The 26,791-nt window shown below is 37.3% G+C and overlaps 1 protein-coding gene across 7 annotated transcripts in view; it reads right to left on the reverse strand.

Moving 5' to 3' along the window:
* The window catches only part of ERCC6L2 (ERCC excision repair 6 like 2), a 173,517-nt gene extending 147,486 nt beyond the window's left edge, over nt 1–26,031 (reverse strand). For 2 of the 7 annotated variants that reach the window (XM_070459504.1, XM_070459503.1), the window contains exons 1-2: nt 11,278–11,686; nt 5,969–6,393 (exon numbers count right to left, since the gene is read on the reverse strand). In XM_070459504.1, coding sequence (XP_070315605.1) covers nt 5,969–6,393; nt 11,278–11,359 — 507 coding nt within the window. In that variant the 5' untranslated portion in view covers nt 11,360–11,686. Of the gene's footprint in view, nt 1–5,968; nt 6,394–11,277; nt 11,689–25,962 lie in introns of those variants that run through there. The other 5 variants (XM_070459506.1, XM_070459505.1, XM_070459501.1 and 2 more) reach the window with 4 other exon arrangements.
* Between the last annotated feature and the right edge of the window lie 760 nt (nt 26,032–26,791).

Raw genomic sequence — 26,791 nt, forward strand, 5'->3', positions numbered from 1 at the left:
GATTTAAGGAAAGAACCCATCTCCATAACATAAAACTGCAAGGTGAAGCAACAAGTGCTAATGCAGAAACTACAAGAAAATACCTAGATCTAGCTAACTAATTAATGATGGTGGCTACATTAAACAACAGATTTTCAGTGTAGGCAAAACAGCTTTATATTAGAAGAAGATGACATCTAAGACTTTCATAGCTAGAGAGACACTACAAGAAAATACCTAGATCTAGCTAACTAATTAATGATGGTGGCTATATTAAACAACAGATTTTCAGTGTAGGCAAAAGAGCTTTATATTAGAAGAAGATGACATCTAAGACTTTCATAGCTAGAGAGGAGAAACCAGTGCCAGGCTTCAAAACTTCAAAGGAAAGGCTGACTCTCTTAGGGGCTAATGCAGCTGGTAACTTAAAGTTGAAGCCAATGCTCATTAACCATTCTGAAAATTCTGGGGCCCTTAAGAATGATGATAAATCTATTCTGTGTGCATGTGTGCTAAGTCACCTCAGTCATCTCTGACTCTTTGCAACCCTATGGACTGTAGCCTGCCAGGCTCTTCTGTCCATGGAATTCTCCAGGGAAGAATACTGGAGTGAGTTGCCATGTCGTCCTCCAGGGGATCTTCCCAACCCAGGGATTAAACCCGTGTCTCTTAAGTCTCCTGCATTGGTAGGTGGTTTTTTTAACCACTAGTGCCACCTGGGAAGCCGAAATCTATTCTCTCTCTGCTCTACTGATAAAATAACAAAGCCTGGATGACAGCACATCTGTTCACAACATAGCTGACCAAGTATTTTAAGCCCACTGTTGAGACCTACCACTCAGAAAAAAAAAAAGTTTCCTTTCAAAATATTACTGCTCATCAACAATGTACTGGTTAATCCATGAGTTCTAGTGGAGATATACAATAAAATCAGTGTTGCTTTTATAATCTGCTAACACAAAATCCATTCTCCAGCCCATAGATCAGAAGTCATTTCAATTTTCAAGTCTTATTATTTAAGAAATACACTACATAAGGCTATAGCTGTCATAGATAGTGAGTCCTCTGATGGATCTGGGCAAAGTAAACTGAAAATCTTCTGGAAAGGTCTTATTATTCTGAATGCCATTAAGAACATTCATGATTCATGGAAAGAGGTCAAAATATCAACATTCACGGGAATTTAGAAGTTGATTACAATCCTCATGGATGACTCTTGTATGGTTCAAGACTTTAGTGGAGGAAGAAATTACAGATGTGGTGGAAATACGAAGAGAGCTAGAGTTAGAGCCTGATGATGTGACTGAATTGCTACTATATCATGAGAAAACCACAAAGGATGAGGAGGTGCTTCTTACGTATTACTTATGTAAAGAAAGTGGTTTCTTGAGATGGAATCTAATTTGGGGGAAGGTACTGTGAAGATTGTTGAAATGACAGCAAAGGATTTAAAATATTAAATGGATGCTGGGCTGGATGAATCACAAGCTGGAATCACAATTGCTAGAAGAAATATCAATGTCATATATACAGATGATACCACTCTAAAGACAGAAAGTGAAGAAGAACTAAAGAGCCTCTTGATGAGGATGAAAGAGAGTGAAAAAGCTGGCTTAAACTCAACATTCAGAAAACGAAGATCATGGTATCAGGTCTCATCTCTTCATGGCAACCAGAGGGGGAAGAAGTGGAAACAGTGACAGATTTTCTTTTCCTGGGCTCCAAAATCACTGTGGACAGTGACTGCAGCCATGAAATTAAAAGATCTTGCTCCTTGGAAGGAAAGCTGTGACAAACTTAGACAGTATATTAAAAAGCAGAGACATTACTTTGCCAACAAAGGTCTATATAGTCCAAGCTATGGCTTTTCCAGTAGTCATGTATGAATGTGAGAGCTGGACCATAAAGAAGGCTGATAACCGAAGAATTGATGCTTTTGAACTGTGGTGCTGGAGAAGACTCTCGAGAGTCCATTAGATTGCAAAGAGATCAAATCAGTCGATCTTAAAAGAAATCAGTCCTGAATATTCACTGCAAGGATTGAGGCTGAAGCTCCAACAGTGTGGCCACCTGATGCAAAGAGGTGATTCACTGGGAAAGACCCTGATGCTGGTAAAGATTCAGGACAGGAGGAGAAGGGGGTGACAGAGATGAGATGGTTGGATGGCATCACCATCTCAATGGACATGAGTTTGAGCAAACTCAGGGAGAAAGTGAAGGACAAGGAAGCCTGGCCTGCTGCAGTCCATGGGGGTCACAAAGAGTCGGCCATGACTTAGCAACTGAACAAAAACAACAAAAGCAGTGGCAGAGTATTTTTTAATTAAGGTATATACATCATTTTTTCAGAGACAGTGCCACTTATTGCATGTTTAATAGACTATAACATAGTGTAAATATAACTTTCATGTATACTAGGAAACCAAAACATTCTTGTGACTTGCCTTATTATGATGTCACTTTACTGCAGTGGTCTGGAAATGAACCCACAATATCTCTGAGGGATTCCTATACATTTCTAACTATGATAATTCATAATTCAATCTGCTCATCTAACATGATAAAAAATATTAGCTCTAACTTGTCAAATTCCATGAAACAAAGATATATAAATGTCTATTTTATTGAAGAATCTCATCTTTAGAAGAAGTTCCATAAAAGTGATTAAATTTGTAAGCTCTAATTATGGATTAGCTTTACTTAATTCACTAAATACCTTAGTGATTTTAAAGAAAAATCTTTACATCCCTTTAATTTATTTATTGGCCACGCCACGCTACTTATGGGATCTTAGTTCCCTGACCAGAGATTGAACCCAGGCCCTTGGCAGTGAAAGCATGGAATTCTAACCACAGGGAATTCCCATACTTAATTCACTAAATACATTAAAAATTTTAAAGAAAACTCTTTGCATCCCTTTTAAATAATCCACACTCCTCCCTAACAGATTAGTCACCTATCCCCAAAAAGTGACTTGAAATGAAAATAAATTTGAATTTATTTGAGAATACACACTAACTGCAGGAGTTAACGTAAAATCACTGACAAACTTTTTACCTCATTATTTTAAGGTAATGTAGCAGTAATGTCGACATCCAAAAAGCAGATAGACAGAGGGAGAATGTAAAGAACAGCGCAGGTGTACTTTATGTACCAGGAGTGTAAACAGCACTAATTACTTTGACCCTCATCTTTGTTGACAAGCCCAAGAGAAGAAAGGGGAACTGGGAAACCAGTCATTTGGGACTGGGAATGGGAAACTGGGAAACTGTGCCATTTGGTCACAACTCCAAGAAGGCAAAGGGAATACATAATTACGTGTAGATCTAGCCCTCTCTATCACTCATACTAGCACAGTGGAGGTCTATAAAAACCTTAATTCACAGAAGGTGAACAACATATTTACAATGCTGGCTTACAAAACTAATCTGAAAAAAAAAAAAAAAAAGAATCTGCTTTAATGTGGAATACAGTAGTTCTAAAGTTATGGTTAAAGATGAAAAGAACAACTAACTATTTAATCAGCCACCTGCAGAATAGAAAAAGGCCAAAAACTGCATTTCAGAAATGATGCATCACTCTGCAAAAGCTTTGTTTTTACAGACATTCCTCTGGAACTCTGTCAGGCAAACATTTTTATAGTCTATTTTTTTCTCACACACACTCATGATACACAGCATAAATCAGAGATGGGGCAATAAGGCAACAAACATTCTCTCAGACCAACAGAAGGCATAGCAAAAATTGTCTATTCCTTATATAATTTTTTTTAAAGCCTACATTCCTTATTTTTCATCTTTCTGGGAGATAAAAAGGTAAGAGAGTATTTTGGAATCATACTTCACAAAGTATGATGATTTCTGCTTGGTTTAAACAACAACAATAAACAATGTGTTATTTTGAAAGGGAACCTAGCCCATTTATCCTTACAAAGTTCTATTCCTAAAATCTGGACAATTAATACATGCTGAAACAAGAAAATCAATTAACCTTCAAAATGCTAGGACATTTTTGTTTCTGCTTTAAAAGCTTTGTGGCTCTGGAGGTTAATTAACCTTTCACATTGGGTATTATGGCATTTTCTCCATGAATGAAAATAAAGAAAATGTGATTATCTTCTTCATTACTATATTCCTGAGGGAATACCATGACTTGTGATCTAAAGAAGTTTTAAATTTTTGTATAGCTTTTGAATCAACTAAAGATCATATTATGTAAAAAAATGGTATTGATAATAACCAAAGAAAGCTGTAATTATTAGCAATCCCACCATTTGTCTCAGGGTTGAGGTTTCCTATACCTATATTTTAAGCATGTAGAGTAATGACATTTTTTATAATATCAATGAATATAAAATCAAAGATTCAAAGACAATTTTTACAGTTTGAAAAATGTTATCTTTCCTCTGCTGCTCGAAGGCATAATACCATCTTCACATAGCAGATGTAGCACCTCATGTTTCTGATATTGAAGATGATCAGGCATTGACTAGTCAAAATCATGTTGGAAAGAACATTCTAGCATGGGAAAAACAGTAAAAGTATATGTAAAGACAGTCACAGAGGGCTTTATTATTTTCCTCTAGTAGTCATGTGCATATCTCTGTCACAGCTGGTAGTTTCCCAAAGGCTCTTTTCTTTATTCTTTGAATCTATTCTCCTGAGAAAGTAAATTCATTTATTCCACAAGCAATTATTTAACACCTTCAATGTGCAAGTGTCAAACTATGTGCATTGCCTGAGATTAAAGGAAAATAGAGTATGGCTAAAAGTAATACACTATGATTACTGAGGGACTTAATTTTACCCTAACTTTTTACACCAGAACTTTGAACACAGCCATTATTTGGCTATTTTCAAACGTTAATTTGCAAATAAAAGTGAATTTAATTTTTCACTTGCCTCTGAACTCCACTAACAATGGAAGTTTCACGAAGAAAAAATAGCTTAAATTCAGTTGTAAAGAAGGAAACACAAAAGGACTTAATCACACACTAGACAAACACTCCTGAAAATTCAGAATGATTGTTTAGTATAAAGTCTAGATTCAGAACTCTAATCCTTTTGAGTTACAAACCTTTGTGATATACAGCTTCTGACAAGGCTCCCAAAAATTCCCACCTCTTGGTATCCACAACTATATTTCATGCCCACTATGGCCCAGGTGGCAAGCAACCAAGGGAGGGCTTTGCTAATAGCTCATGCAGAAACAGTGGCCCCAGTCGAACAACGCACAAGGAACTGAACCCCGCATCAATCACATGAGATAGGAAGCGAATCCTCCTGATTCTAACTTTGAAATAACTGTAGCCTTAAGAGAAACTCAGCCAGAAGACTCAGATAAATGGTACCCAGATTCCTGATCCACAGAACTATAACATGATAAATGTGTACTGTTTCAAGCTGCCATGTCTTGGAATAATTTGTTATACAGCAATAGATACCTAACAAGCCTATCTGAAGAAAAGTATATACATGTGCTACTTCTGGCACACATTTTAGAGAAACAAGAGGCCTCTCTAAAGTCCACCAACTGAACTCCTGGTGGCCTAGAGATCCCTGACTAAGAAACTTCTGCTGTGATAAACTCCAAACAATATGTACCAAAGGCCTGTATAAAATTTAACCATGCTGTGTAGCTTAACACATGTCAGAATACTTTCCTTCCATAAGGTAGCATTAAGGAAGTTAAATTACTCTAAATATAACTATTATCTTAGTATTAACATTATCAAAGGTAAAAACAAGTCAAATTATACTAAAACATTACTTTAAATAACGTATTTCATAGTACTAAATAAGTACTGAGGGTAAAAAAATGACTAAACACCATCCTTAAGTACTGTGTGAGACAAACACACACAAAAAATAATTATAATAAGTTCTGGGATACAAAGAGAAATCTGAAGATGGTATTCATTCATGTATGTAATACATGTGACATAGTATGCATGACTTTATTAAATTTTAATTACAAAGTAAGTAAATACCTGTACAGTTTTTCCAAGTCCCATGTCATCACCAAGAATACAGCCTCTTCCTCGGATGAAGTGTCCATGGAGAAACTGGGCTCCCTCCCTTTGGTAGTCTCTCAAATACCTATTGATAGTATAAGGAATAGAGTCTCCATTTTCAGATAGTTGAAAAGGAACAGCTGATGATGGAAATTTTCGGTCTGGGAAATAAGGTTTTTCCAAATCTTCATCATCAAATATAAAATTCCTGGAGCAATCTTTAACAGACTTTACTTCTTGAAGTCTTTTAAGAGATACTCTCCTTTCTTGAAAATCTGAATATAAGATGACTGCAAATGACTTCCCATTTTCATCCACTGTGATAGATTTTATGCTTGCTTCACAAAGCTTTTCATTATCTGGAGAAGGGGCAAGGCATCTTTCTCCTGGATGCCATATGTCTGTAATGATAAAGGAGAAAATAAACTTTCCAAATCTAACTTTTAAAGTAACACCTCATTTATCTACTTCTATGAGAAAAAAAATATTCCTCACATAAATACCCTTTCCAAAATCTGAAACAAGACAAATTATACTTATAGATATTTTCCTAAAGTATATTATCATAATAAAGGGTATATAATTTATTTCCAGTTTTTCTCACCCTGACTATGTGTCATAATCTCCCCATACATGCTTAGTCTATTTGTTCTGATTAGGTGGATATGGGTCATGGGCATTTGGCTTTATTATTGTGGTTGGTTATTATTGTTGAATCCAAAAGGTGATTCTGATGCACAGCCAGGATTAAGAACCACTTAGTTAAATATTCATGATGACTCATGAACTTTATGTATAACATTCATAATATGGCAGAATGACTGTGAATAGGATTTGGTAATAGGTAAGCTAAAATCCTCTGAACAGCTATATTTTTGTGATTCTTCTGTCTGCTTTCTTAGTTATCCCATCTCCTTTTTCTGAACAAAGCTATTTCTTCCCACTGTCAATACTGCTGTTTCTAAAACATTCCTTGAATTTGTATATAACTAATCAAGGGAATCTCCAGTTCAACAGCAGAGTGACATGTACCAGCTTTGTCACAGCTTTTTCCATTCAAGGTTTTGAAAAGCTGAGATTCTTAAAAACGAGATGAATTCTAAGATCTCTTTCTGCTATCATTTCATTATTCTTTGAAAAGTCTGACTTCTCTCTATGATGAATTCATTCTGTGCTTAACTATACAGCTATTTTACTTTCTATTCAGAAAACACAGTACTATGGAGTGGGGAGGGAAGCCTCTACAGAGTATAATATTGGTACAATTAAAAGGTACCAAATAGAGGAAATTAAGGAAAAATAATTTCCCTAATGGAATTTCATATAACAAGAATTCCAGAGGAATTGTATGGCTACAACTGTAAGAATACTAGGAATTATTTTTTTCACATATTTCTCACAGAGATCACATGATCATTGGTAGTTTCCCAGGGTCTTTCTAATGATTCTGAATTAGGCTTTTATAACATTCATGATTATAACTGGTATGTCTATATTCTCTTCAGTAAGAATAGCTCATGATGCTATTCCTCATCAGTTGTTCCTCAAAAGTAAAACTATTATTGTTACTTTGATAAAGTTGTTTTTATATAACAATCAGAAACAGTGAAAAAAATCTGTTCTCCCATTATAATTTTGCTTTCAAACTGTTTGAGAATTATTACACTCTTCTAAAAATGTTCTAATGTGAAAATAACTCTGATTCACTATACAGAGATAAGTCAATGGGCCCTATTTTCAAAATAGTACAGTTTGAACCCTAAAACCTATATTAAGCCTTAAGGTAAGTCTTAACACATTACTTGTTTCATATGATTTGTCTGCCTATCCAGCATATATATGCCTTGTAATTTTTTAGAGTTTTAATTCATTAACTTATTTATTATCAGTATATGATTTAATACCAGTTATTCGCCAGATACTGTACCACATTGTGAGTATAAAAATGAACAATGTCAAAAATGATAGTCATTAAACCTTGCTTGAAACGAGTCTTTCCCAATTTCATTAAAAGGAATCACTGTCTAGCCAACTTTTCAAGGTAGAAAACCTTTAGTCAGTCCTTATTCCTCTTTTGATATTACTCCCTATATTCAATCCATCAGAATGCCCTGGTGGTTCTACTTAAAAAAAAAAAAAAAGCATCACTTTCCTCCATGCCACCAACTCTTCAAAATAACTATTGGCAAACTTTCTGTAAAGTCAGATTTTATCTATTTATTATTCTAGATTTTGCAGGTTATACTGTCACTTGCCTTTGTAACACAAAAGTAGCTACAGACACATAATCAAATGGATATGGCTGTGCTCCAATAAAACTTTATCTACAAAAAAAAAACTGTCGGGCTGAATTTGGTCCTGACTGTAATGTGCCATGGGTTTGGGTGGATTCTGGGAGTTGGTGATGGGCAGGGAGGTCTGGCATGCTGCAGTTCATGGGGTCGCAAAGAGCTGGACATGACTGAGCAACTGAACTGAACTGTCATGTGCCAACGTCTGGCTTTCTCCTAAATTACTGCTATAGACTCCATTCTCTACCCATTCTCTCCACTGACACTATCTCCCCGCTACAATCCATTTTCCACATAGCTGCAATCTCGACTACTTAAAAATATTTATTCGTAAACCTTTAATTTAAAATATTTTAATAATTACCCACTGCAAAAAGAATAAATTCCAAGCTCCTTACTATGGTCTATGTAACCCTGTATCATTTTCCCCTACTTAGCTCTCCAACTTAAAATCTATCAATATTCCCCTTGACTCAAGCATACTAGACAGGTCTTCTCTCACTGTTATGTCATTGCCTCATAGATTTTGTTTCTGATCACCTTATTTAAAGTACCCCACTATACTGTAGGGAACCCCACTATTCTGTACCTCAGTATTTTACTGCCTATACAGCACATATCACAATGTTTAATTATCATGTTTACTTTTTAAAAATCTGCCTCTCTCACTAGAGAACAGCATCTTTTCCAAGAAAATGTCTGTATTGTTCAAAATCTTATCCCCAGGGCCAGCACACAATAGGCACTCAATAAATATGCTGAATATATTAACAAAAACACATTTCGAATCTCAAAGAACCTTGATATCTAGCGAGAGAGACAAATACTAAAAAGTTCACACATGTGAAATTGTTGCTTTAAGAGTGCTATAAGAAAGAGGGACTAAAGAAACATTAAAAAGGAAGGAAATCTAAGAAAAGAATGTCAGTCAGGGGGGTACATACAGTGGGTGCAAAAACCTCATGGGCTTCATACAACAATCTATAGAAATCTATTAATATTTGGTTTCTGAGTTTGGGTAACTTCTAGAACTAAAGAGATTCAGTTAAGTTTGATCCAGGGCAGTGTCTCTCAGCATTCAAAGTCCAGAACAAATCGTTTAAATCAGGACAATTTCCTTTTGGACTGAATGGGGGGTAAGGCTCCTTATGATCTGGTCCCTGTGTCCTCTTTAACTTCATTTCCTCCCTTTTTCCTGATTTCATCCCAAACTTGCCTTCTAGCTGTTCTTCAACCATGACCAGCATACTCCCATCTTTGGTCTCTGAGATTTCTGTTCCTTCCACCAACCCTCTCCCTAAATCCCAATGTGACTGATGCTCCCACTTCATTCAGGGTTCTGCTCAAATGGCATCTCCTCAGAGGTATCTTCTCTGATCACTCAATCTAACACAGCACTCCCTGCCACTTTCTCTTCCTTTACCCTGCTTGATTCCATTTTCAGAGAAAAATTTGAAATATCTGTTATTGGTTATCTCCTTAAGTTCCCCAGAGTAGAGACAATTTGTGTTCACTGCCATATTCTGGACACTGAGGACAATGTTGAAACTCAAATACTTGTCAGATTAACAAATATTTATATAGAGCTAACATTTTGAGGTTTATGAGTGCCATACATGCAATTTATACATAGTAGTTCATTTAAGCCTTACAACAACCCATTCACTACTTCATGTAAATACTATTATTATTTCCCTTTTATAAATGGTGAAACAAATAAAGGTTAACCACAGTCACACAGCTAGAAAGTGTCAGAGCCTGGATGTGAATCAAGCTATCTGAACATGCTGTACCAGTACACACATGAATGAACAATTCCTTGGAACTAAGTAGCCCTCAGTTCAATTCAGTTGCTCAGATTCTTTGTGACCCATGGACTGTAGCACACCAGGCTTCCCTGTCCATCACCAACTCCCAGAGCTTACTCAAACTTATGTCCATCAAGTCAGTGATGCCATCCAACCATCTCATCCTCTGTCATCCCCTTTTCCTCCTGCCCTCCACCTTTCCCAGCATCAGGGTCTCTTCCAATGAGTCAGTTCTTCACATCAGGGGGCCAAAGTATGAGTAGCCCTGCCCCCTTTTAAATGAGATAAGAACATCCCAGTTACTATAATCTCCACTCAGCAGCTTCATCTACTTATTTTACCTACCAGGTTTCTAAAGGTATTTGTATTTGTGGTCCTTGAGTGATAGTGTCATCAATTCTAGTCTTCAGAGCTGAGGCTTGTTACTTAAAAGTCTCTGAAGTTTGGTTCTATATTCCTCATCTATTTAATCAGATCAATATCTTCCTCAAAAGAAAACATGTAAACAATCAGCATATTTCTAGGCACAGAACAAGTATTCAATATCTGTAAATTTTTGTTGTATCACTATTAATAATGAAAACTATTAATTTGGGGGCAAGAGGACATCCCAGATGACTTGTGGCAGATAACCATGTTCTCCCTAAACGACTCTTGGTGACCCATTAAAGGTGACCCTGACTCAATACATCACATATATATAAAGCTCCTTGTGTAATAAACTGAATTAATCTCAATCTATATTCATCTACTTAATAATGAACCTACCACTCACTAAGGACTGAGGCATACAATAGAGAATAAAAATACGAAACATTTACTTAGTGTTTACTATAAGCCAGACACTGGGTCACGTTAAGTGCTTTGCATGATACCATCTCAATTAATAGTCAAAAGAATTAAATCAGCAATCATCTCAATTTTACAGATGAGCAAACTACCCAAACTTGCTCAGCAAATGACTGTCAGAGTCAGCACTAGATCCAAGGGCAGTCTGACTTCAGAATTTCTCAACATCGAATCACAAAGAACTAGTCCCAGCTCTAGAGGGGGTACACTATCTCCAGCTGTCACTCACAGAGGCCACAGGGTAAAACCCCGACCCCAAGGGAACTGGCATGAACAGGTCCAATCCTACACAGTCAAGACAGGTGTCTGGGCAGAGAGGCGACCTCGGAGCTTATACCTTTGCTGTTGGTTTCCGCGCGGGGCTTCGGGGCAGACTGATCCATCTGGCCAGGGGGAAGGGCTTGGCAGCCAGGTTGCATTTAACACCCCACAGGCGGCAGAGGACCGCCAGGAGGAGGCGGGCAAGCGGAGGGTGGCAAACTCCACCTTCGGCCACCCTCCGTACATCGCCCTCCCCTGGTGCTCGACGTCACGGCACGGAGGGAGCAAAGGTGGAGCCTGATGGGGCCCAGAGAGAAGGGACGGCGGCCTCTGCGACAGCGGCAGAGCCGGAGGACGCTATGGAAGCTGGCCAGGCAGCGCTCACCTACTAGCCTGGAGCTCCGCCGGCGGGGGAAGACAACAGGCTGGCTACTCGACCCTTTGCCCTCCCTCTCACTGTTAGTTAGGCCTCCCTCTGCAGCCCAGCGTAGCTTCCAACCCGAACTCGGAAAATCCCGCGAGAACTGGCTCCGCTACAGTCCTCGGGATCTCACGATAACAGAATCTTGGCTTACATGGGCGGAGCAATCTTCGAGCCGTCTTTCCTCTAGAAAGCGTGCAACACCAAGATCCGCGATAGTTGCAAGTAGCGCGGGGTTTGGTATCGCTTGCCCGCCTTGTGCGGGTGTTGTGGTTGCAGAGAGAGGCTGGAAGGTGGCCGTGCTCGTGGACCTGCTGAGGGTCTTTTGAGGACTGGTAAGAAAGGTGACGGCCTAGCTGGAGACCATCGTCCCCGCGCTCCTTTGTCCATGGGATTCTCTAGGCAAGAATATTGGAGTGGGTTGCCATGTCCTCCTCCAGGGGATCCATAGTCACGTCTGCCTCTAAGTGCAGTTCGGAAAGATTATTTGGTTTTAAGGGCTCACATGACAAAATTGGGTCCTCCAATAATCCTCTTCCCTTATCAAGATCTATACCCTCAGGCAAATCAATAAGATCCCTTTGCCATATAAAATAACATATTCATGGGTTCTAAGGATTAAGATACGAACATCTTTGGAGATCATTATTCTGCCTACCCCAGCGTCTTAATGAGGAAAACTATGGCTATTTCCTCTGCAAATAGATATCTATTTTTGACAGATACTAAAATTAGCATGTTTTCATAAAATGCTTCATCTAGAATAGCACTTGTTTCTGTTTACCAGCAGGTAGAAATTTTGTATTGAAGAGAAACATCTAATTCATCCACTAACTATATGTGTTACATGTTGGCCCTCACACATGATTCAGAGATTAGACATTTATCCTCACTGCTTCAAAGTCTTCACCTTTGACAGACTCATAATAGTGATCTACCTAAAAAGGATTATTATAATAATTAAAATAAATGCAACACCTAAAACAATACCTATGCATTGTAAGAATTTAGTAAGGAATAGTATTGCAATATACTGTTGTTATCAATGGAATTCGTCCACTTGAAAGTTGCATTCTGCATAGCAATTGCTTCAGTTTAATATTTTGGCCAATAGTTGATAATGCATTATTACTTAGAATTTTAGACTAGATTCTAACTTAAACAGCACGGATTGTAAGGCATATTTTCTAGGTACAGCCAAACAAAACTTACTAGTTTCATTACATGCATCTTGATATTAGAAATTTTAAAATGTAGAAAAAAATCTTCTTGGACTTGATGAAATATATCAGAATTACTTAAATTCTGTAAATTTTGTCCCTGAAATCAATAGCAACTGGAAATTCCAATCTGCTTTTTTTTTTTTTTTTTCCTACAACTATTAGAGAAGACATTTGATTTTTCCCTCCACTGTAACGGAGAAGGCAGTGGCAACCCACTCCAGTATTCTTGCCTGGAAAATCCCATGGACAGAGGAGCCTGGTAGGCTGCAGTCCATGGGGTCACTAAGAGTCGGACATGACTGAGCGACTTCACTTTCACTTTTCACTTTCATGCATTGGAGAAGGAAATGGCAACCCACTCCAGTATTCTTGCCTGGAGAATCCCAGGAATGGGGGAGCCTGGTGGGCTGCCATCTCTGGGGTTGCACAGAGTTGGACACAACTGAAGCGACTTAGCAGCAGCAGCAGCTCCACTGTAATATCATATTTTTCCAGAGGTCCACTGATTTAACAAAAATTTTAGAAATATTGATTTAAATGAAAGGGATCATCTGGTGGATGGAATACTCTTGTGACTAACGGAAGCAGTTGTTTTTGTTGTGCAGTCACCCAGTCATGTCTGGCTCTTTGCAACCCCATGGACTGTAGTATGCCAGGCCTCCCTGTCCCTCACCAATGGAAGCAGAGGGAACCTCAATTTCTGAGCATTTCTTATTTAATCTCACCACCATTGTTATGATACATGGAAGAAGTAGAAATAATCAGGACATAAAAATATGTTTTAGTGAATTAGATGCCTCACAAAATTAGATATCCTCAAACATTCCTTCCCCCATTTAACAATAGTTTTTGTCTCAGCCCATTACAGTGATGTCTTTGTCTAGGTGCTAATATTGTAAACATCCAACACTATAATAGTACACTGCAAAGTGAAATTGAAAGACTTGCAAAATATTCAGGAATTCCTTAAGTCAATATAAATGATATTGGATAGCTACATCACATGTAAAACTGTTGGCAAGGTAGTATCTAGCAAAATTAAGCATGTAAAACCTACAAAAGGAAAAAACAGATGATGGTAGCATAGACATTTCAAAAGAATATTACTTGACTATCAAAGAGACCCTTGAGAAAGATGATTAAACCTTTTAATCTTTTACAAAAAGTAGTCTTTCTTTATGTTCCCACTGCAGAAGTCAAAATTGTGACCTCCAAATTGTGAGTTAATCCAGCAAAAAGGCTCAAGAAAAAAAATAGGTATATGTTTTAGTCCATTTTGGTTGCTACGACAAAATTCTACAGACTAGATAGCTTAATTTCTCACAGTTCTGGAGGCAGGGAAGTCCAAGATCAAGGTGTCGGCATGGGTCTATTCTGGTGAAGGCCCCGTTTCATTCATAGCTGGCCCCTTCTTGCTGTGTCCTCACATGGTGGAATGGACTAAAGAGCTCTGTGGTATCTCTTTTTCAAGAGCACTAATCCTATTAATGAGAACTCCATCTCATGACCCTCTCATCTCCCAAAGACCTCACACTGGGCATTAGAATTTCACATATGAATTTTGAAGGGACACATATTCAGACTATAGCAGTATGAAAATATAAGAAAATGCAAGAAATTGAGCCTCAAGAGTTTTAGTTAGTTGATTTTACATAGTAGCATTTCTTCTCTGATAAAATTTTCCAGTCATTTTATCAAAGGGAAAAAAGGAAGAAGAGCTGACAACAAAGTAGAGATGGTAGAAATAGATGTGCCTTCTTTGCCAAGTCAGTCAGTTCAATCGCTCAGTTGTGTCCCACTCTTTGCAATCCCATGGACTGCAGCACGCCAGGCCTCCCTGTCCATTACCAACTCCCGGAGTTTACTAAACTCATATCCATTGAGTCAGTGATGCCATCCAACCATCTTATCCTCTGTTGTCCCCTTCTCCTCCTTTCTTCAATCTTTCCCAGCATCTAGGTCTTTTCCAGTGAGTCAGCTCCTCGCATCAGGTGGCCAAAGTATTGGAGTTTCAGCTTCAGCATCAGTCCTTCCAATGAACATTCAGGACTGATTTCCTTTAGGATGGGCTGGTTTGATCTCTTTGCACTCCAAGAGATTCTCAAAAGTCTTTTCCAACAACACAGTTAAGCATCAATTCTTCAGCACTCAGCTTTCTTTATAGTCCAACTCTCACATCCATATATCACTACTGAAAAAAACAGCCTTGACTAGACCGACTGTTGTTGGCAAAGTAGTGTCTCTGCTTTTTAATATGCTGTCTAGGTTGGCCATAAGTTTCCTTCCAAGGAGTAAGCGTCTTTTAATTTCATGGCTACAGTCACCATCTGCAGTGATTCTGGAGCCCCCCAAAAAATAAAGTCTGACACTGTTTCCACTGTTTCCCCATCTATTTGCCATGAAGTCATGGGACCAGATGCCATGATCTTTGTTTTCTTAATGTTGAGCTTTAAGCTAACTTTTTCACTCTCCTCTTTCACTTTCATCAAGAGGCTCTTTAGTTCCTCTTCACTTTCTGCCGTAAGGGTGGTGTCATCTGCATATCTCAGGTTATTGATATTTTTCTCTCAGCAATCTTGATTCCAGCTTGTGCTTCATCCAGCCCAGCGTTTCTCATGATGTACTCTGCATATAATTTAAATAAGCACAATGACAGTATACAGCCTTAACATACTCCTTTTCCTATTTGGAACAAGTCTGTTTTTCCATGTCTGGTTCTAACTGTTGCTTCCTGACTTGCATACAGGTTTCTCAAGAGGCAGGTCAGGTGGTCTGGTATTCCCATCTCTTTCAGAATTTTCCACAGTTTATTATGATCCACACAGTCAAAAGCTTTGGCATAGTCAATAAAGAAGAACTAGATGTTCTTCGGGAACTCTCTTGCTTTTGCGATGATCCAGCAGATGTTGGCAATTTGATCTCTGGTTCCCCTGCCTTTTCTAAAGCCAGCTTGAACATTTGGAGGTTCACAGTTCATGTATTGTTGAAGCCTGGCTTGTAGAATTTTGAGCATCACTTTACTAGCGTGTGAGATGAGTGCAATTGTGTGGTAGTCTGGGCATTCTTTGGCATTGCATTTCTTTGGTATCGGAATGAAACCTGACCTTTTCCAGTCCTGTGGCCACTGCTGTTTCCACATTTGCTGGCATATTGAGTGCAGCACTTTCTCAGCATCATCTTTCAGGATTTGAAATAGCTCAACTGGATTTCCATCACCTCCACTAGCTTTGTTTGTAGTGATGCTTCCTAAGACCCACTTGACTTCACATTCCAGGATGTCTGGCTCTAGCTGAGTGATCACACCATCATGATTATCTCAGTCGTGAAGATCTTTTTTGTACAGTTCTTCTGTGTATTCTTGCCACCTCTTCTTAATATCTTCTGCTTCTGTTAGGTCCATACCATTTCTGTCCTTTATTGTGTCCATCTTTGCATGAAAAGTTCCCTTGGTATCTCTAATTTTCTTGAAGAGATCTCTAATCTTTCCCATCTTATTGTTTTTGTCTGTTTCTTTGCACTGATCACTGAGGAAGGCTTTCTTATGTCTCCTTGCTATTCTTTGGAACTCTGCATTCAGATGGATATATCTTTCCTTTTCTCCTTTGCATTTGGCTTCTCTTCTTTTCACAACTATTTATAAGTCCTACTCAGACAGCCATTTTCCTTTTTTGCATTTCTTTTTCTTGGAGATGGTCTTGCTCCCTGTCGTGTACAGTGTCACGAACCTCCATCCATAGTTCATCAGGCACTCTGTCTATCAGATCTAGTCCCTTAAATCTGTTTCTCACTTCCACTGTATAATCCTTAGGGATTTGATTTAGGTCAAACCTGAATGGTCTTGTGGTTTTCCTTACTTTCTTCAGTTTAAGTCTGAATTTGGCAATAAGGAGTTCATGATCTTAGCCACAGTCAGCTCCCATCTTGTTTTTGCTGACTGTATAGAGCTTCTCCATCTTTGGCTGCAAAGAATATAATCAATCTGATTTCAGTATTGACCATCTGGTGACATCCATGTATAGAGTCTTCTCTTGTGTTGCTGGAAGAGGGTGTTTGCTATGACCAGTGTGTTCTCTTGGCAAAACTCTATTAGCCTTTGCCCTGCTTCATTCTGTGCTGCATGGCCAAATTTGCCTGTTACCCCAGGTGTTTCTTGACTTCCTACTTTTGCATTCCGGTCCCCTATAATGAAAAGGACATCTTTTTTGGGTGTTAATTCTAGAAAGTCTTGTCGGTCTTCATAGAACCGTTCAACTTCAGCTTCTTCAGCATTACTGGTCAGGACATAGACTTGGATTACTGTGATATTGAATGGTTTGCCTTGGAAACAAACAGAAATCATTCTGTCATTTTTGAGATTGCATCCAAGTACTGCATTTCAGACTCTCTTGTTGACTATGATGGCTACTCCATTTCTCCTAAGGGATTTTTGCCCACAGTAGTTGATATACTCGTCATCTGAGTTAAATTCACCCATTGCAGTCCATTTTATTTCACTGATTCCTGATATATCAATGTTCACTCTTGCCATCTCCTGCTTGATCATTTCCAATTTGCCTTGATTCATGGACCTAACCTTCCAGGTTCCTATGCAGTATTGCTCCTTACAGCACCAGACCTTGCTTTATAGCATTGGAACTTGCCAATAAGGTACCTAAACCTTTAAGTTTACAAGTCCGTATTATGCTACAATATGACTGTACTTAACATGAATTGTACACTTTAAAATGGGTGAAGAAGTTAAATTTTATGTGATAGGTCTTTTTTTTTTTTAATACTGTCATTAAAGACAAAACAAAAAACTTGGGTCAACAGAAGGACAGTTTGATACTGAAGTCAGGTATAATGAAAGCTACATAGTGAATGGAGGGTTAGTGTTAGGAAGGTGATGAGTGTAACCTCTTGAACCTTTACCAATGCTGTGTTTACTTCAGAGACTCATTAAATATTAGAACTTGAAGTCTTAGGGATTCCATGGTCCTGTGCTCTAATTTAAAGACAAAATAGTTTTAAGAAATGTTAGATTATTTGTTCCAGGTCACAAATAGAAATAACAAAATCAGGATGAGAATATGATTCCTGATATTTATTCCAGTATAATAAGTATACAAAAATATTTGACAGAATATATTTTTAGATTTGAAAAATTAAATCCTGTGATGCAATTTCATGTAATATTTTATATTACATGTCACATAGTATGCCTAACAAATCTGCAACAAAACACGAGGAACTCCAGGTTGAAATAACTTTATAAAAATACTCAAAATGCATAGCTGACCTTGCAAAAAATATGTAAAATACTCATAGGCCAAAAGTAAGGAGGGAGGTGAAAACTAGCTTGTTAAACTGACACTTAGGCCACTGTTGTCATGGGGGCATCACCCATCTCAGCTACCAAAAAGTCTGAGTTTTAACGGTCTTGTGGTAACAGAACACAAGGCCCCCAAATGGAACTGAAACTCTCATGTGAAATCTGAAATATTGAAAGGTAACATCCTCAAGGAAATGGTGGAGTAGAAGAAAACTGGAGAGCAAAAATTTTTTTTGGGGGGGGGGGGGGGCCACAGACTCCAGACAGGTTTGTGTGTGTGTCCTCTGACATTTTGAAACCACAGTCAACCTCCAAATGGATTATGATTTGAATTCACATAATCTGCATGATCTAGTAAACCCCAAGATGCAGTAATAGCATAATGTAGTGCCAGGTTCATTACATCCAGGTTGGTAGAAAGAAAATAGCATATCCTCTCTCAAAGAAAACATTTTGAATCTCAAAATTCTCAGAGATAAAGTCCTATAAAATGGTTCATAATTCCCAAACTGAAAAACACAGAAATGAAACTTCCATGGGCAAAATGCAGTAGGAAAAACATACAAGAAAGAGAGACCCTTAGTAATTTCAGTTATTAGAAGTGTTGCAAAAAAGTATATGTGTACAGATAAAATATTTACTGATATTTTAAAAAATGAAACTGAAAACATGAGAAAGAAAAAAGATAGTGTCAAGAAAAAGCAAGTAGATTTTTTTAGAGGACTAGAACTTCTGGAAGTGAAAATTTTAGTTATTGACATTAAAAACTCATTAGTAAGTTAAATATCAGATTAAACACACCATAATATACCATATAACACAGGGAACTACATTCAGTATCTTAGTCTATAATAGGAAAGAATTTGACCTGAATCACTTTGCTATACACCTGAAACATTTTAAATCAAATATATTTCAAAAATATTTTGAAATAAAAAATTTAAAAAGCAGAGTGGACATATCCAAAAAAAGAAAAAATCCATAATAGAAAAGTCATGAACTGTAAGATCTAAAGAAATGATCTCAAATGCAGGACAAAATGTCAAGTAGATGTAAACTATAAAAGAAAGCTTAAGAAAAATGGAGGTTAGAATTGGATTTTCAGAAGTATTGAAAGGTGAGATTGAAGAACAAAAATTTTCAAAGAAATGATAGCTAAAATCTTCAGATTCAGGAAGCACAATGGATTGAGTACAATATAAAAACATATATGCAAAAAGCTAGACATGTTGAAGTAAAATTACGGAAGACAGTAACAAACAATCTTGAAAGCAGCCATTAAAAAAGACAGATTACCTATATAGAAAAGAACGACACTTTAACTGATAGCAATAGACTTCTCTGTAGTAAGGAGAAGAGTAAGAAGCCAGGAGACAATGGAATAGTACAAAGAGAAAATAACTTTCAACCTAGAATTTTATAGTCTGCTACACTATAATGAAAGCAAAATAAGAATATTTTCAGACAAAAGCATAGAACTAGTAGACTTTCACTACAAAAACTTTTTAAGGATTTTGAACTCCGAAAACATCTGAAATGTAAGAAGAATGATTAGCCTAACAAAATTAGCAAACAACCGTTTACTGTGTAAAACCATAGTAATGATAATATGTAATTTGAATATATAAAAACCTGGGTCAAACTCAGATCAAACCTTGGTCTCCTGTATTGCAGGCAGATTCTTTACCATCTGAGTCATAGAATAGGAAAATAGTAAAGGGGAAAAACTATCAGAAAAGCTCAGAATATTAATATCAGGTAATACAGGGCTTCCTTGGTGGCTCAGCAGTAAAGAATCCACCTGTCAATGTAGGAGATGCAAGAGAGGCAGGTTAATCCCTGGGTTGGGTAGAGCCCCTGGAGTAAGAAGTGGCAACCCACTCCAATATTCTTGGCGTGAAAAATTCCATGGACAGAGCAGCCTGATGGGCTACAATCCATGGGGTTGCAAAGAGTTGGACACAACTGAGCACATACACACAAAGGAAAAAAAATTAGAATAACTCAGAATATTAACATCAGACAATATAAACTTAAATGTGAAAAGCCGTAAGGACAAAGAAATTAGCCACAGAAATGATAAAAGGCATAGTTGTACCAAAGAGACTGGGGGCTTCCCTGGTGGTTCAGCAGTCAAGAATCCACCTGCTAATGCAGGAGACCTGGGTTCAATCCATGGGTTGGATATATCTCCTGGAAAAGGAAATGGCAACCCAATTCAGTATTCTTGCCTGGGAAATCCCATGGACAGAGAAACCTGGTGGGCTATAGTCCATGGGGTTGCAAAGAGTCAGACATGACATAGTGACTAAACAACAACAGTTAAAGGGGAAAAGTTATAGGGTTTTTTCAACTGAGGCCCTAAAATGACAAACTTCACATTTAATGTAAGATAGTCTTCTATGTAAGATACCCAAAGGAAACCATCAACATAGATTTTATGATCCTAATTTCTCATCTTCATTGAGTATATGAAAGTGTTGGATGGAAGGGATTAGAGGATAGGGATGGGAGGTTAGAGAAATAGAAGAAAATGTTTTTGATAGAACTATCGCAGAGCTAAGTTCCATACCTCAAGACAAGCAAAAGGAGATTCAGAGGAATCACATAGAATGTTTAATATGCTTCCCTTGGAATTTGTGGAACATGATGAACTATTTGGCTCGAACCTTAAGAATCTGAAGGGCAACTACTGTGGCTGGCTAATTGCCCTGAAGTCAAGTAAGACATGTTAATGTATTTGGCACCACCTTACTCCCAGAGTTATTGTGACAAAAGGATGCACATTTCTTCAAGATGTGGGCCTTAGGTGACAGAAAGCCAGTAGAGATTTCAAGGTAACCCCAAAAGGGATCCTGGAACAACTGGATACATAGGAGTAAAATAGTGACTCTGAAGAACACAGAAAAGCACCATATGGGGGACATCCAAGGAAGGTCTATGCAGTCTCATGGAAGTACTACTTAAAATGTCCGTTCTTGTTTCTTAATTTTTCCCTTTACCCAAACAATTCTGCAGAAGTCAGGAGCAGCCTAGTAAGTAGGAGAGGAAGGCAGAAGCATAAGTCATATAAAAGAAGTAATTATCCCTACTTTTTCCCCTTACTGTAAACTTTGCTTTGTAAGTCCAAATTTTTCAGCCTAGTTTACGAGACTAATTATTATTATTAGTTGTCCATGTTGGTGGGCATACAGTGTATGCACATGTTATTTTCTGACATCAGAAACCGAAAAGAGTGGGGACAAAGCTTTAAAGGAGCAGAGTTTTTGTATATTATGAAATTAAGCTCATCTAAATTCAAATTAAATGTTTATAACACTAGGATGTTAAATGTAATTCCCATGGTAACCACAAAGAAAATAGCTTTAGAATATACATCCAAAAAATGAGAAAGAAATTTAAACATTTCACTAGAAAAAAATCATTAAAACACCAAAGATAGTAATGCAGGAAATGAAGGACAAAATAGCTATAGAGCATATAGAAAACAAATAGCACAATAAAAGCAGTCCTTCCTTGTCAGTAACTGCTTTAAATGTAAATGGGTTAAAATTCTCCAATCAAAATTGGAGAAAGAGATTGACAGAATGGAGAAAACCACATGAACCAACTACATGCTGTCTACAAGAGACTCATATGAAATCCAAAGACACAAACAGTTAAAAAGGAAAGAATGGAAAAAGACATTTCATGCAAAGAGTAAACAAAAGAGATTGGGGGAAGCTATGCTAGTATCAGGCAAGGTACAGTTTAAATCAAGTAAGTTATAAGTGCCAAGGAAGGACATTATATGAGAGGAAGAGCCCCTGAAGAAGGGAATGGCAACCCACTCCAGTATTCTTACCTGGAGAATCCCATGGATAGAGGAGCCTGGCAGGCTATAATCCGTAGGGTCGCAAACAGTTGGACATGACTGAAGTGGCTCAGTATGCATGCATGCACACACAGGAAGAAGATATATAACAATTATAAACATTTATGCACCTCCAGGGGATCTTCCCAATCCAGGGATAGAACCCAGGTCTCCCACATTGCAGGACTCCTTACCACCTGAGCCACCAGGGAAGCGCAAGAATACTGGAGTGGATAGCCTACCCCTTCTCCAGGAGATCTTCCCAACCTAGGAATTAAACCAGGTCTCCTGCATTGCAGGCAGATTCTTTACCAGCTGAGCCACCAGGGAAGCCCTTTTTGCACCTAATGACGCACTAGCAAAATCCAAAGCAAAAGTTGACAGAATTGAAGAGAAAAACAATTCCATAGTAATAGTTGGAGACTTCAGCACTCCGATAATAGATGGAATGAGACAGAAGATAAGTAAAGAAATAGAGAGTTTAATACAATAAACCAACTAGATCTAATAGATATTCAGAACAATCTTGTTGCTCAGTTGCTGAGTCATGTCTGACACTTATAGAACAGTGTATCCAATAACAATAGCAGACATATTCTTCTCAAGTGCAGATGAGACATTTTTCAGGATAGATCACATTTTAGACCAGAAATCAAGTCTTATAGATTTAAAAATATACAAAACATACAAAGTAAAAAGTATCTTCTTTGACTACAGTGGAATGAAATTAGAAAATAAAACAAAAGTAAAACTGGAAAATTCACACAGTTGTGGAAATTAAACATTACACTCTTAAGTAACTATAGCTCAAAGAAGAAAAACAAGGTAAATTAGAAAATACTTAGAGGCAAATGAAAACAAAAACATGATGTACCAAAACTTACGGGATAAAGCAGAAGCAGTGCTAAGCAGGAAATTTAAAAAGAAAAAAGCTCCCAAATCAACAACTTTACAATTTGAGGAATCGGAGAAAGTACAGTGAAAGTGAAAGTCAACCAGTCATGTCTGACTCCTTGCAGCCCCATGGACTGTAACCCCCGAGGCTCCTCTATCCTTGGGGATTCTTTAGGCAAGAATACTGGATTGGGTTGCCATTCTCTTCTCCAGGGGATCTTCCCAACCCAGGGAACAAACCCAAGTCTCCTGCATTGCAGGTGGATTCTTTACCGTCTAAGCCACCAAGGAAACTCATAATGAGCTAGAGAGAGAAAAACCTAAACCGAAAGCTAGCAAAAAGAAATAATAAAAATAAGAGCAGAGACAAATGAAATAAAAAATAGAAAAACAATAGGGAAAATCAATTTAAAAACATGAATTTTTAGAAAAGAGTAACAAAACTGACAGACCATTAGCTAAATGAACTAAGAAAAAAGAGAAGACTCAAAATTACTAAAATAAGAAAAGTAGGGACACTATTTTTTACAGAAATCAAAAGGATTGTGAGAATACTATGAACAATTGTATGCCAAAAAATTGGGTAACACAGATGAAATAGACAAATTTCCTAGAAACATAAAGCTAACCAAAACTAAATCCCAGAGGAATAGAAAATCTAAGTAGACCTATAACCAGTAATGAGATTGAATCAGTAATCAAAAATCTGCCAACAGAGAAAACCTGGACCTGAGTGTTTCATTTTTGAATTCTGTCAAACATTTAAAGAGGAACCAATACCAATACTTTTAAAACTTATTAAAAGTTGAAGAGGAAAGAACGCTTCCTAGTTTATTTGAATTTATTTGAGGCCAGCATACCTTAATACCAAAGCCAGGTAAAGACATTATGAGGAAAAAAATTATATGCCAAATCCCTATGAACACTGATGCAAAAATCAACAAAATACTAGCAAACAATGTAGCAGCATTTAAAAGAATTTACACCATGATAAATAGAATTTATTCCTGGAATGCAAAGATGATTCAACATACAAAATTTGATTAATGTAATATGCCACATGAGTAAAATGAAGGATAAAAACTCACATGATAACTCAATTCAGAAAGTTATTTGATATCCTTTCAAGATAAAACACCCAACAAACTAGAATAGAAGGAAAATTACCTCAACATAATAAACATATATGGAAAGCCTATAGTTCACATCACACTCAATGGTGAAAGACTGAACACTTTTCCTTGAAGATTAGATCAAGTCGAGGACACCGACTTTCACCACTTCTATTCAAAATACTATTAGAAGCTCTAGTCAGAGTAATTAGGCAAGAAAAAGAAATAAAAGACATTCAATTTGGAAAGAAAAGTAAAATTATCTGTTTGCAGATGATATTATACGTAAAAAGAATTACACCCACACAAAAGCTGTTCAGTTCAGTTCAGTCGCTCAGTTGTATCCAACTCTTCATGACTCCATAGAGCAAAGACTGCAGCATGCCAGGCTTCCCTGTTCATCACCAACTCCCGGAGCCTACTCAAACTCATGTCCATCATGTTGATGATGCCATCCAACTATCTCATCCTCTGTCATCCCCTTCTCCTCCCACCCTCAATCTTTCCCAGCATCAGAGTCTTTTTCAGATAAGTCAGTTCTTTGCATCAGCTGGCCAAAGTATTGGAGTTTCAGCTTCAGCATCAGTCCTTCCAATGAACATTCAGGACTGATTTACTTTAGGATGGACTGGTTGGATCTCTTTGCAGTCCAAGAGACTCTCAAGAGTCTTCTCCAACACCACAGTTCAAAAGAATCAATTCTTCAGTGCTCAGCTTTCTTTATAGTCCAAATATCACATCCATACATGACTGCTGGAAAAACCATAGCTTTGACTAGATAGAACTTTGTTTAAAAGTTCAGTGACATAGAAAAGAAAATGTGTGTATGTGATGAAGGGTAGAGAGTACTGGGGAGAGCACTGTTCTAATTAAAAGAGACTAAGGAGACACACAAAACCCCAGCTGTACAAAATATTATATAAAATGTATTTGGGGAACAAATGAAAAAATTTGCATGTGGTCTGGGTATTGAACAGTATTGTAGAATTCATTTCCTTGGATGCATGATCCATATGATCCTGTGGTGGAATGCCCTGTTTTTAGAGGATGCAACTGAAATATTTAGGGAAGAATATCATGAAGTCTACAGGGCTTCCCTGGTGGCTCAGACAGGAAAGAATCTGCCTGCAATGTAGGAGACCCAGGTTTGATCCCAGGGTTGGGAAGATCTCCTGGAGATGAGAATGGCTACCCACTTCAGTATTCTTGCCTGGAGAATCCCATGGACAGAGGAACCTGGTGGGCTATAGTCCCTGAGGTCACAAAGAGTTGAACATGAATGAGTAACTAACATTTTTTTGATCATGAAGTCTCCACTTACATTGAAATGGACTCAGCAAGCACACACACACACAAGCTTATAAAGCAAAATATTAACAATAGCTGAATCTAGATGGTACATGTATGAGTGATACGAGTGTTTGTTCTGTTTTTCTTCCAAATTTTCTATATGCTTGAAAAACATTCATAGTAAAAAGCTGGAAAAACAAAAATTATTTAAACATTTATAAAAGACAGAACTGTTAGAATTCTGAGAAAAGAATCTAAAGGAATTTTCTATTAAAGATACAGAATTGAGCTCAAAAATGAACCAGCACTGTTTAGAAAGAATGCCATTAACCCATTACTAAATAAGTCCCAAGAAAATAATGGTAATCATCTTTAAGATATAGGCAGTTGAAGTCACAATACCAATTATCTGTATTTCTAAACATTATGCATGTTCTCTGGATAAATATGGATGCTAATGGCTACAAGCATTATACAACTTGAAACTCGTAGATGTCAGTATATTTTAAATTATTTTCAGTACCATAGACATCCATCTTTGCCAAGGTTTTAATTGAGATTGATGAAATTCTGACTTAATATAAAATTAACAATTTTTGTAAGCAAAATGACTAACTAAATAGTTTACAATTTAACTGACATAGCACATGAATTTACCTGTATAAGTATGGACCTCACTGAAGTTGTGTCTTGGCATCTCTGCAATACTGCATTAATTGCAAAGCTTCCCAGAAAATGCTGCGTTTTTACAGTCCAAGCTGGAGAAACAAACTTAGTAGCAAATTGATTTATCTGTTAAACATAAAAATGAAATATTGAGCTGAAGAAATATCAGTTAGTGATGTGCTATGGTGATAAAAATTACTTCTGTAGTATCTGGCATTGACATTTGTTTGTACAATAGTAAGCAGTGTGATCAAGGTTATATTTCTTAATAATTCAGGGGCTTCTGACAAAAGTGTAAAGATAATCATAAGGTTTATGCATCAGTTATGTCATATTCTATGACCTAAATTAACACAAAAAAGCTAAAATTAAATAATTAATGTTAAATAGTTTTAATTATCCTTGCTATCATTCTGCAATTAATCTTCAATTTTTCTTTTTTTATTCTAGTTATCTTTTATTCTACCACCCAGGATACCTTTCTCTTCCCCTCTCTTTTCCCCTTCACTTTAATACATGTGTTGAAAATCTGTCATGATATCCTATGATTTTCAACAAGCCCTGAAAACATCAAAAAGCATTAAATTATGGGCCCTCCATCATAGTTTCAAACGCAGAACTGAAACTTCACCTTATTCTAGAGCTCCCATAACTTTTAACCCCTTCTCAAATGCCATGATGATCCAAGTCTGCTCCAAAATCCACCATGGATAATATACAAGGTTCTTCAGGATGGTTAGGAAGATAGGACCTTGAGGTTATGGCAACCTAATATTAAATATTAGCTTTCTAATTACCTTCAGCTGAATGTAGATGTTCA

Source organism: Odocoileus virginianus, chromosome 31 (genome assembly GCF_023699985.2).
Source record: "Odocoileus virginianus isolate 20LAN1187 ecotype Illinois chromosome 31, Ovbor_1.2, whole genome shotgun sequence".
Lineage (NCBI taxonomy): Eukaryota > Metazoa > Chordata > Mammalia > Artiodactyla > Cervidae > Odocoileus > Odocoileus virginianus.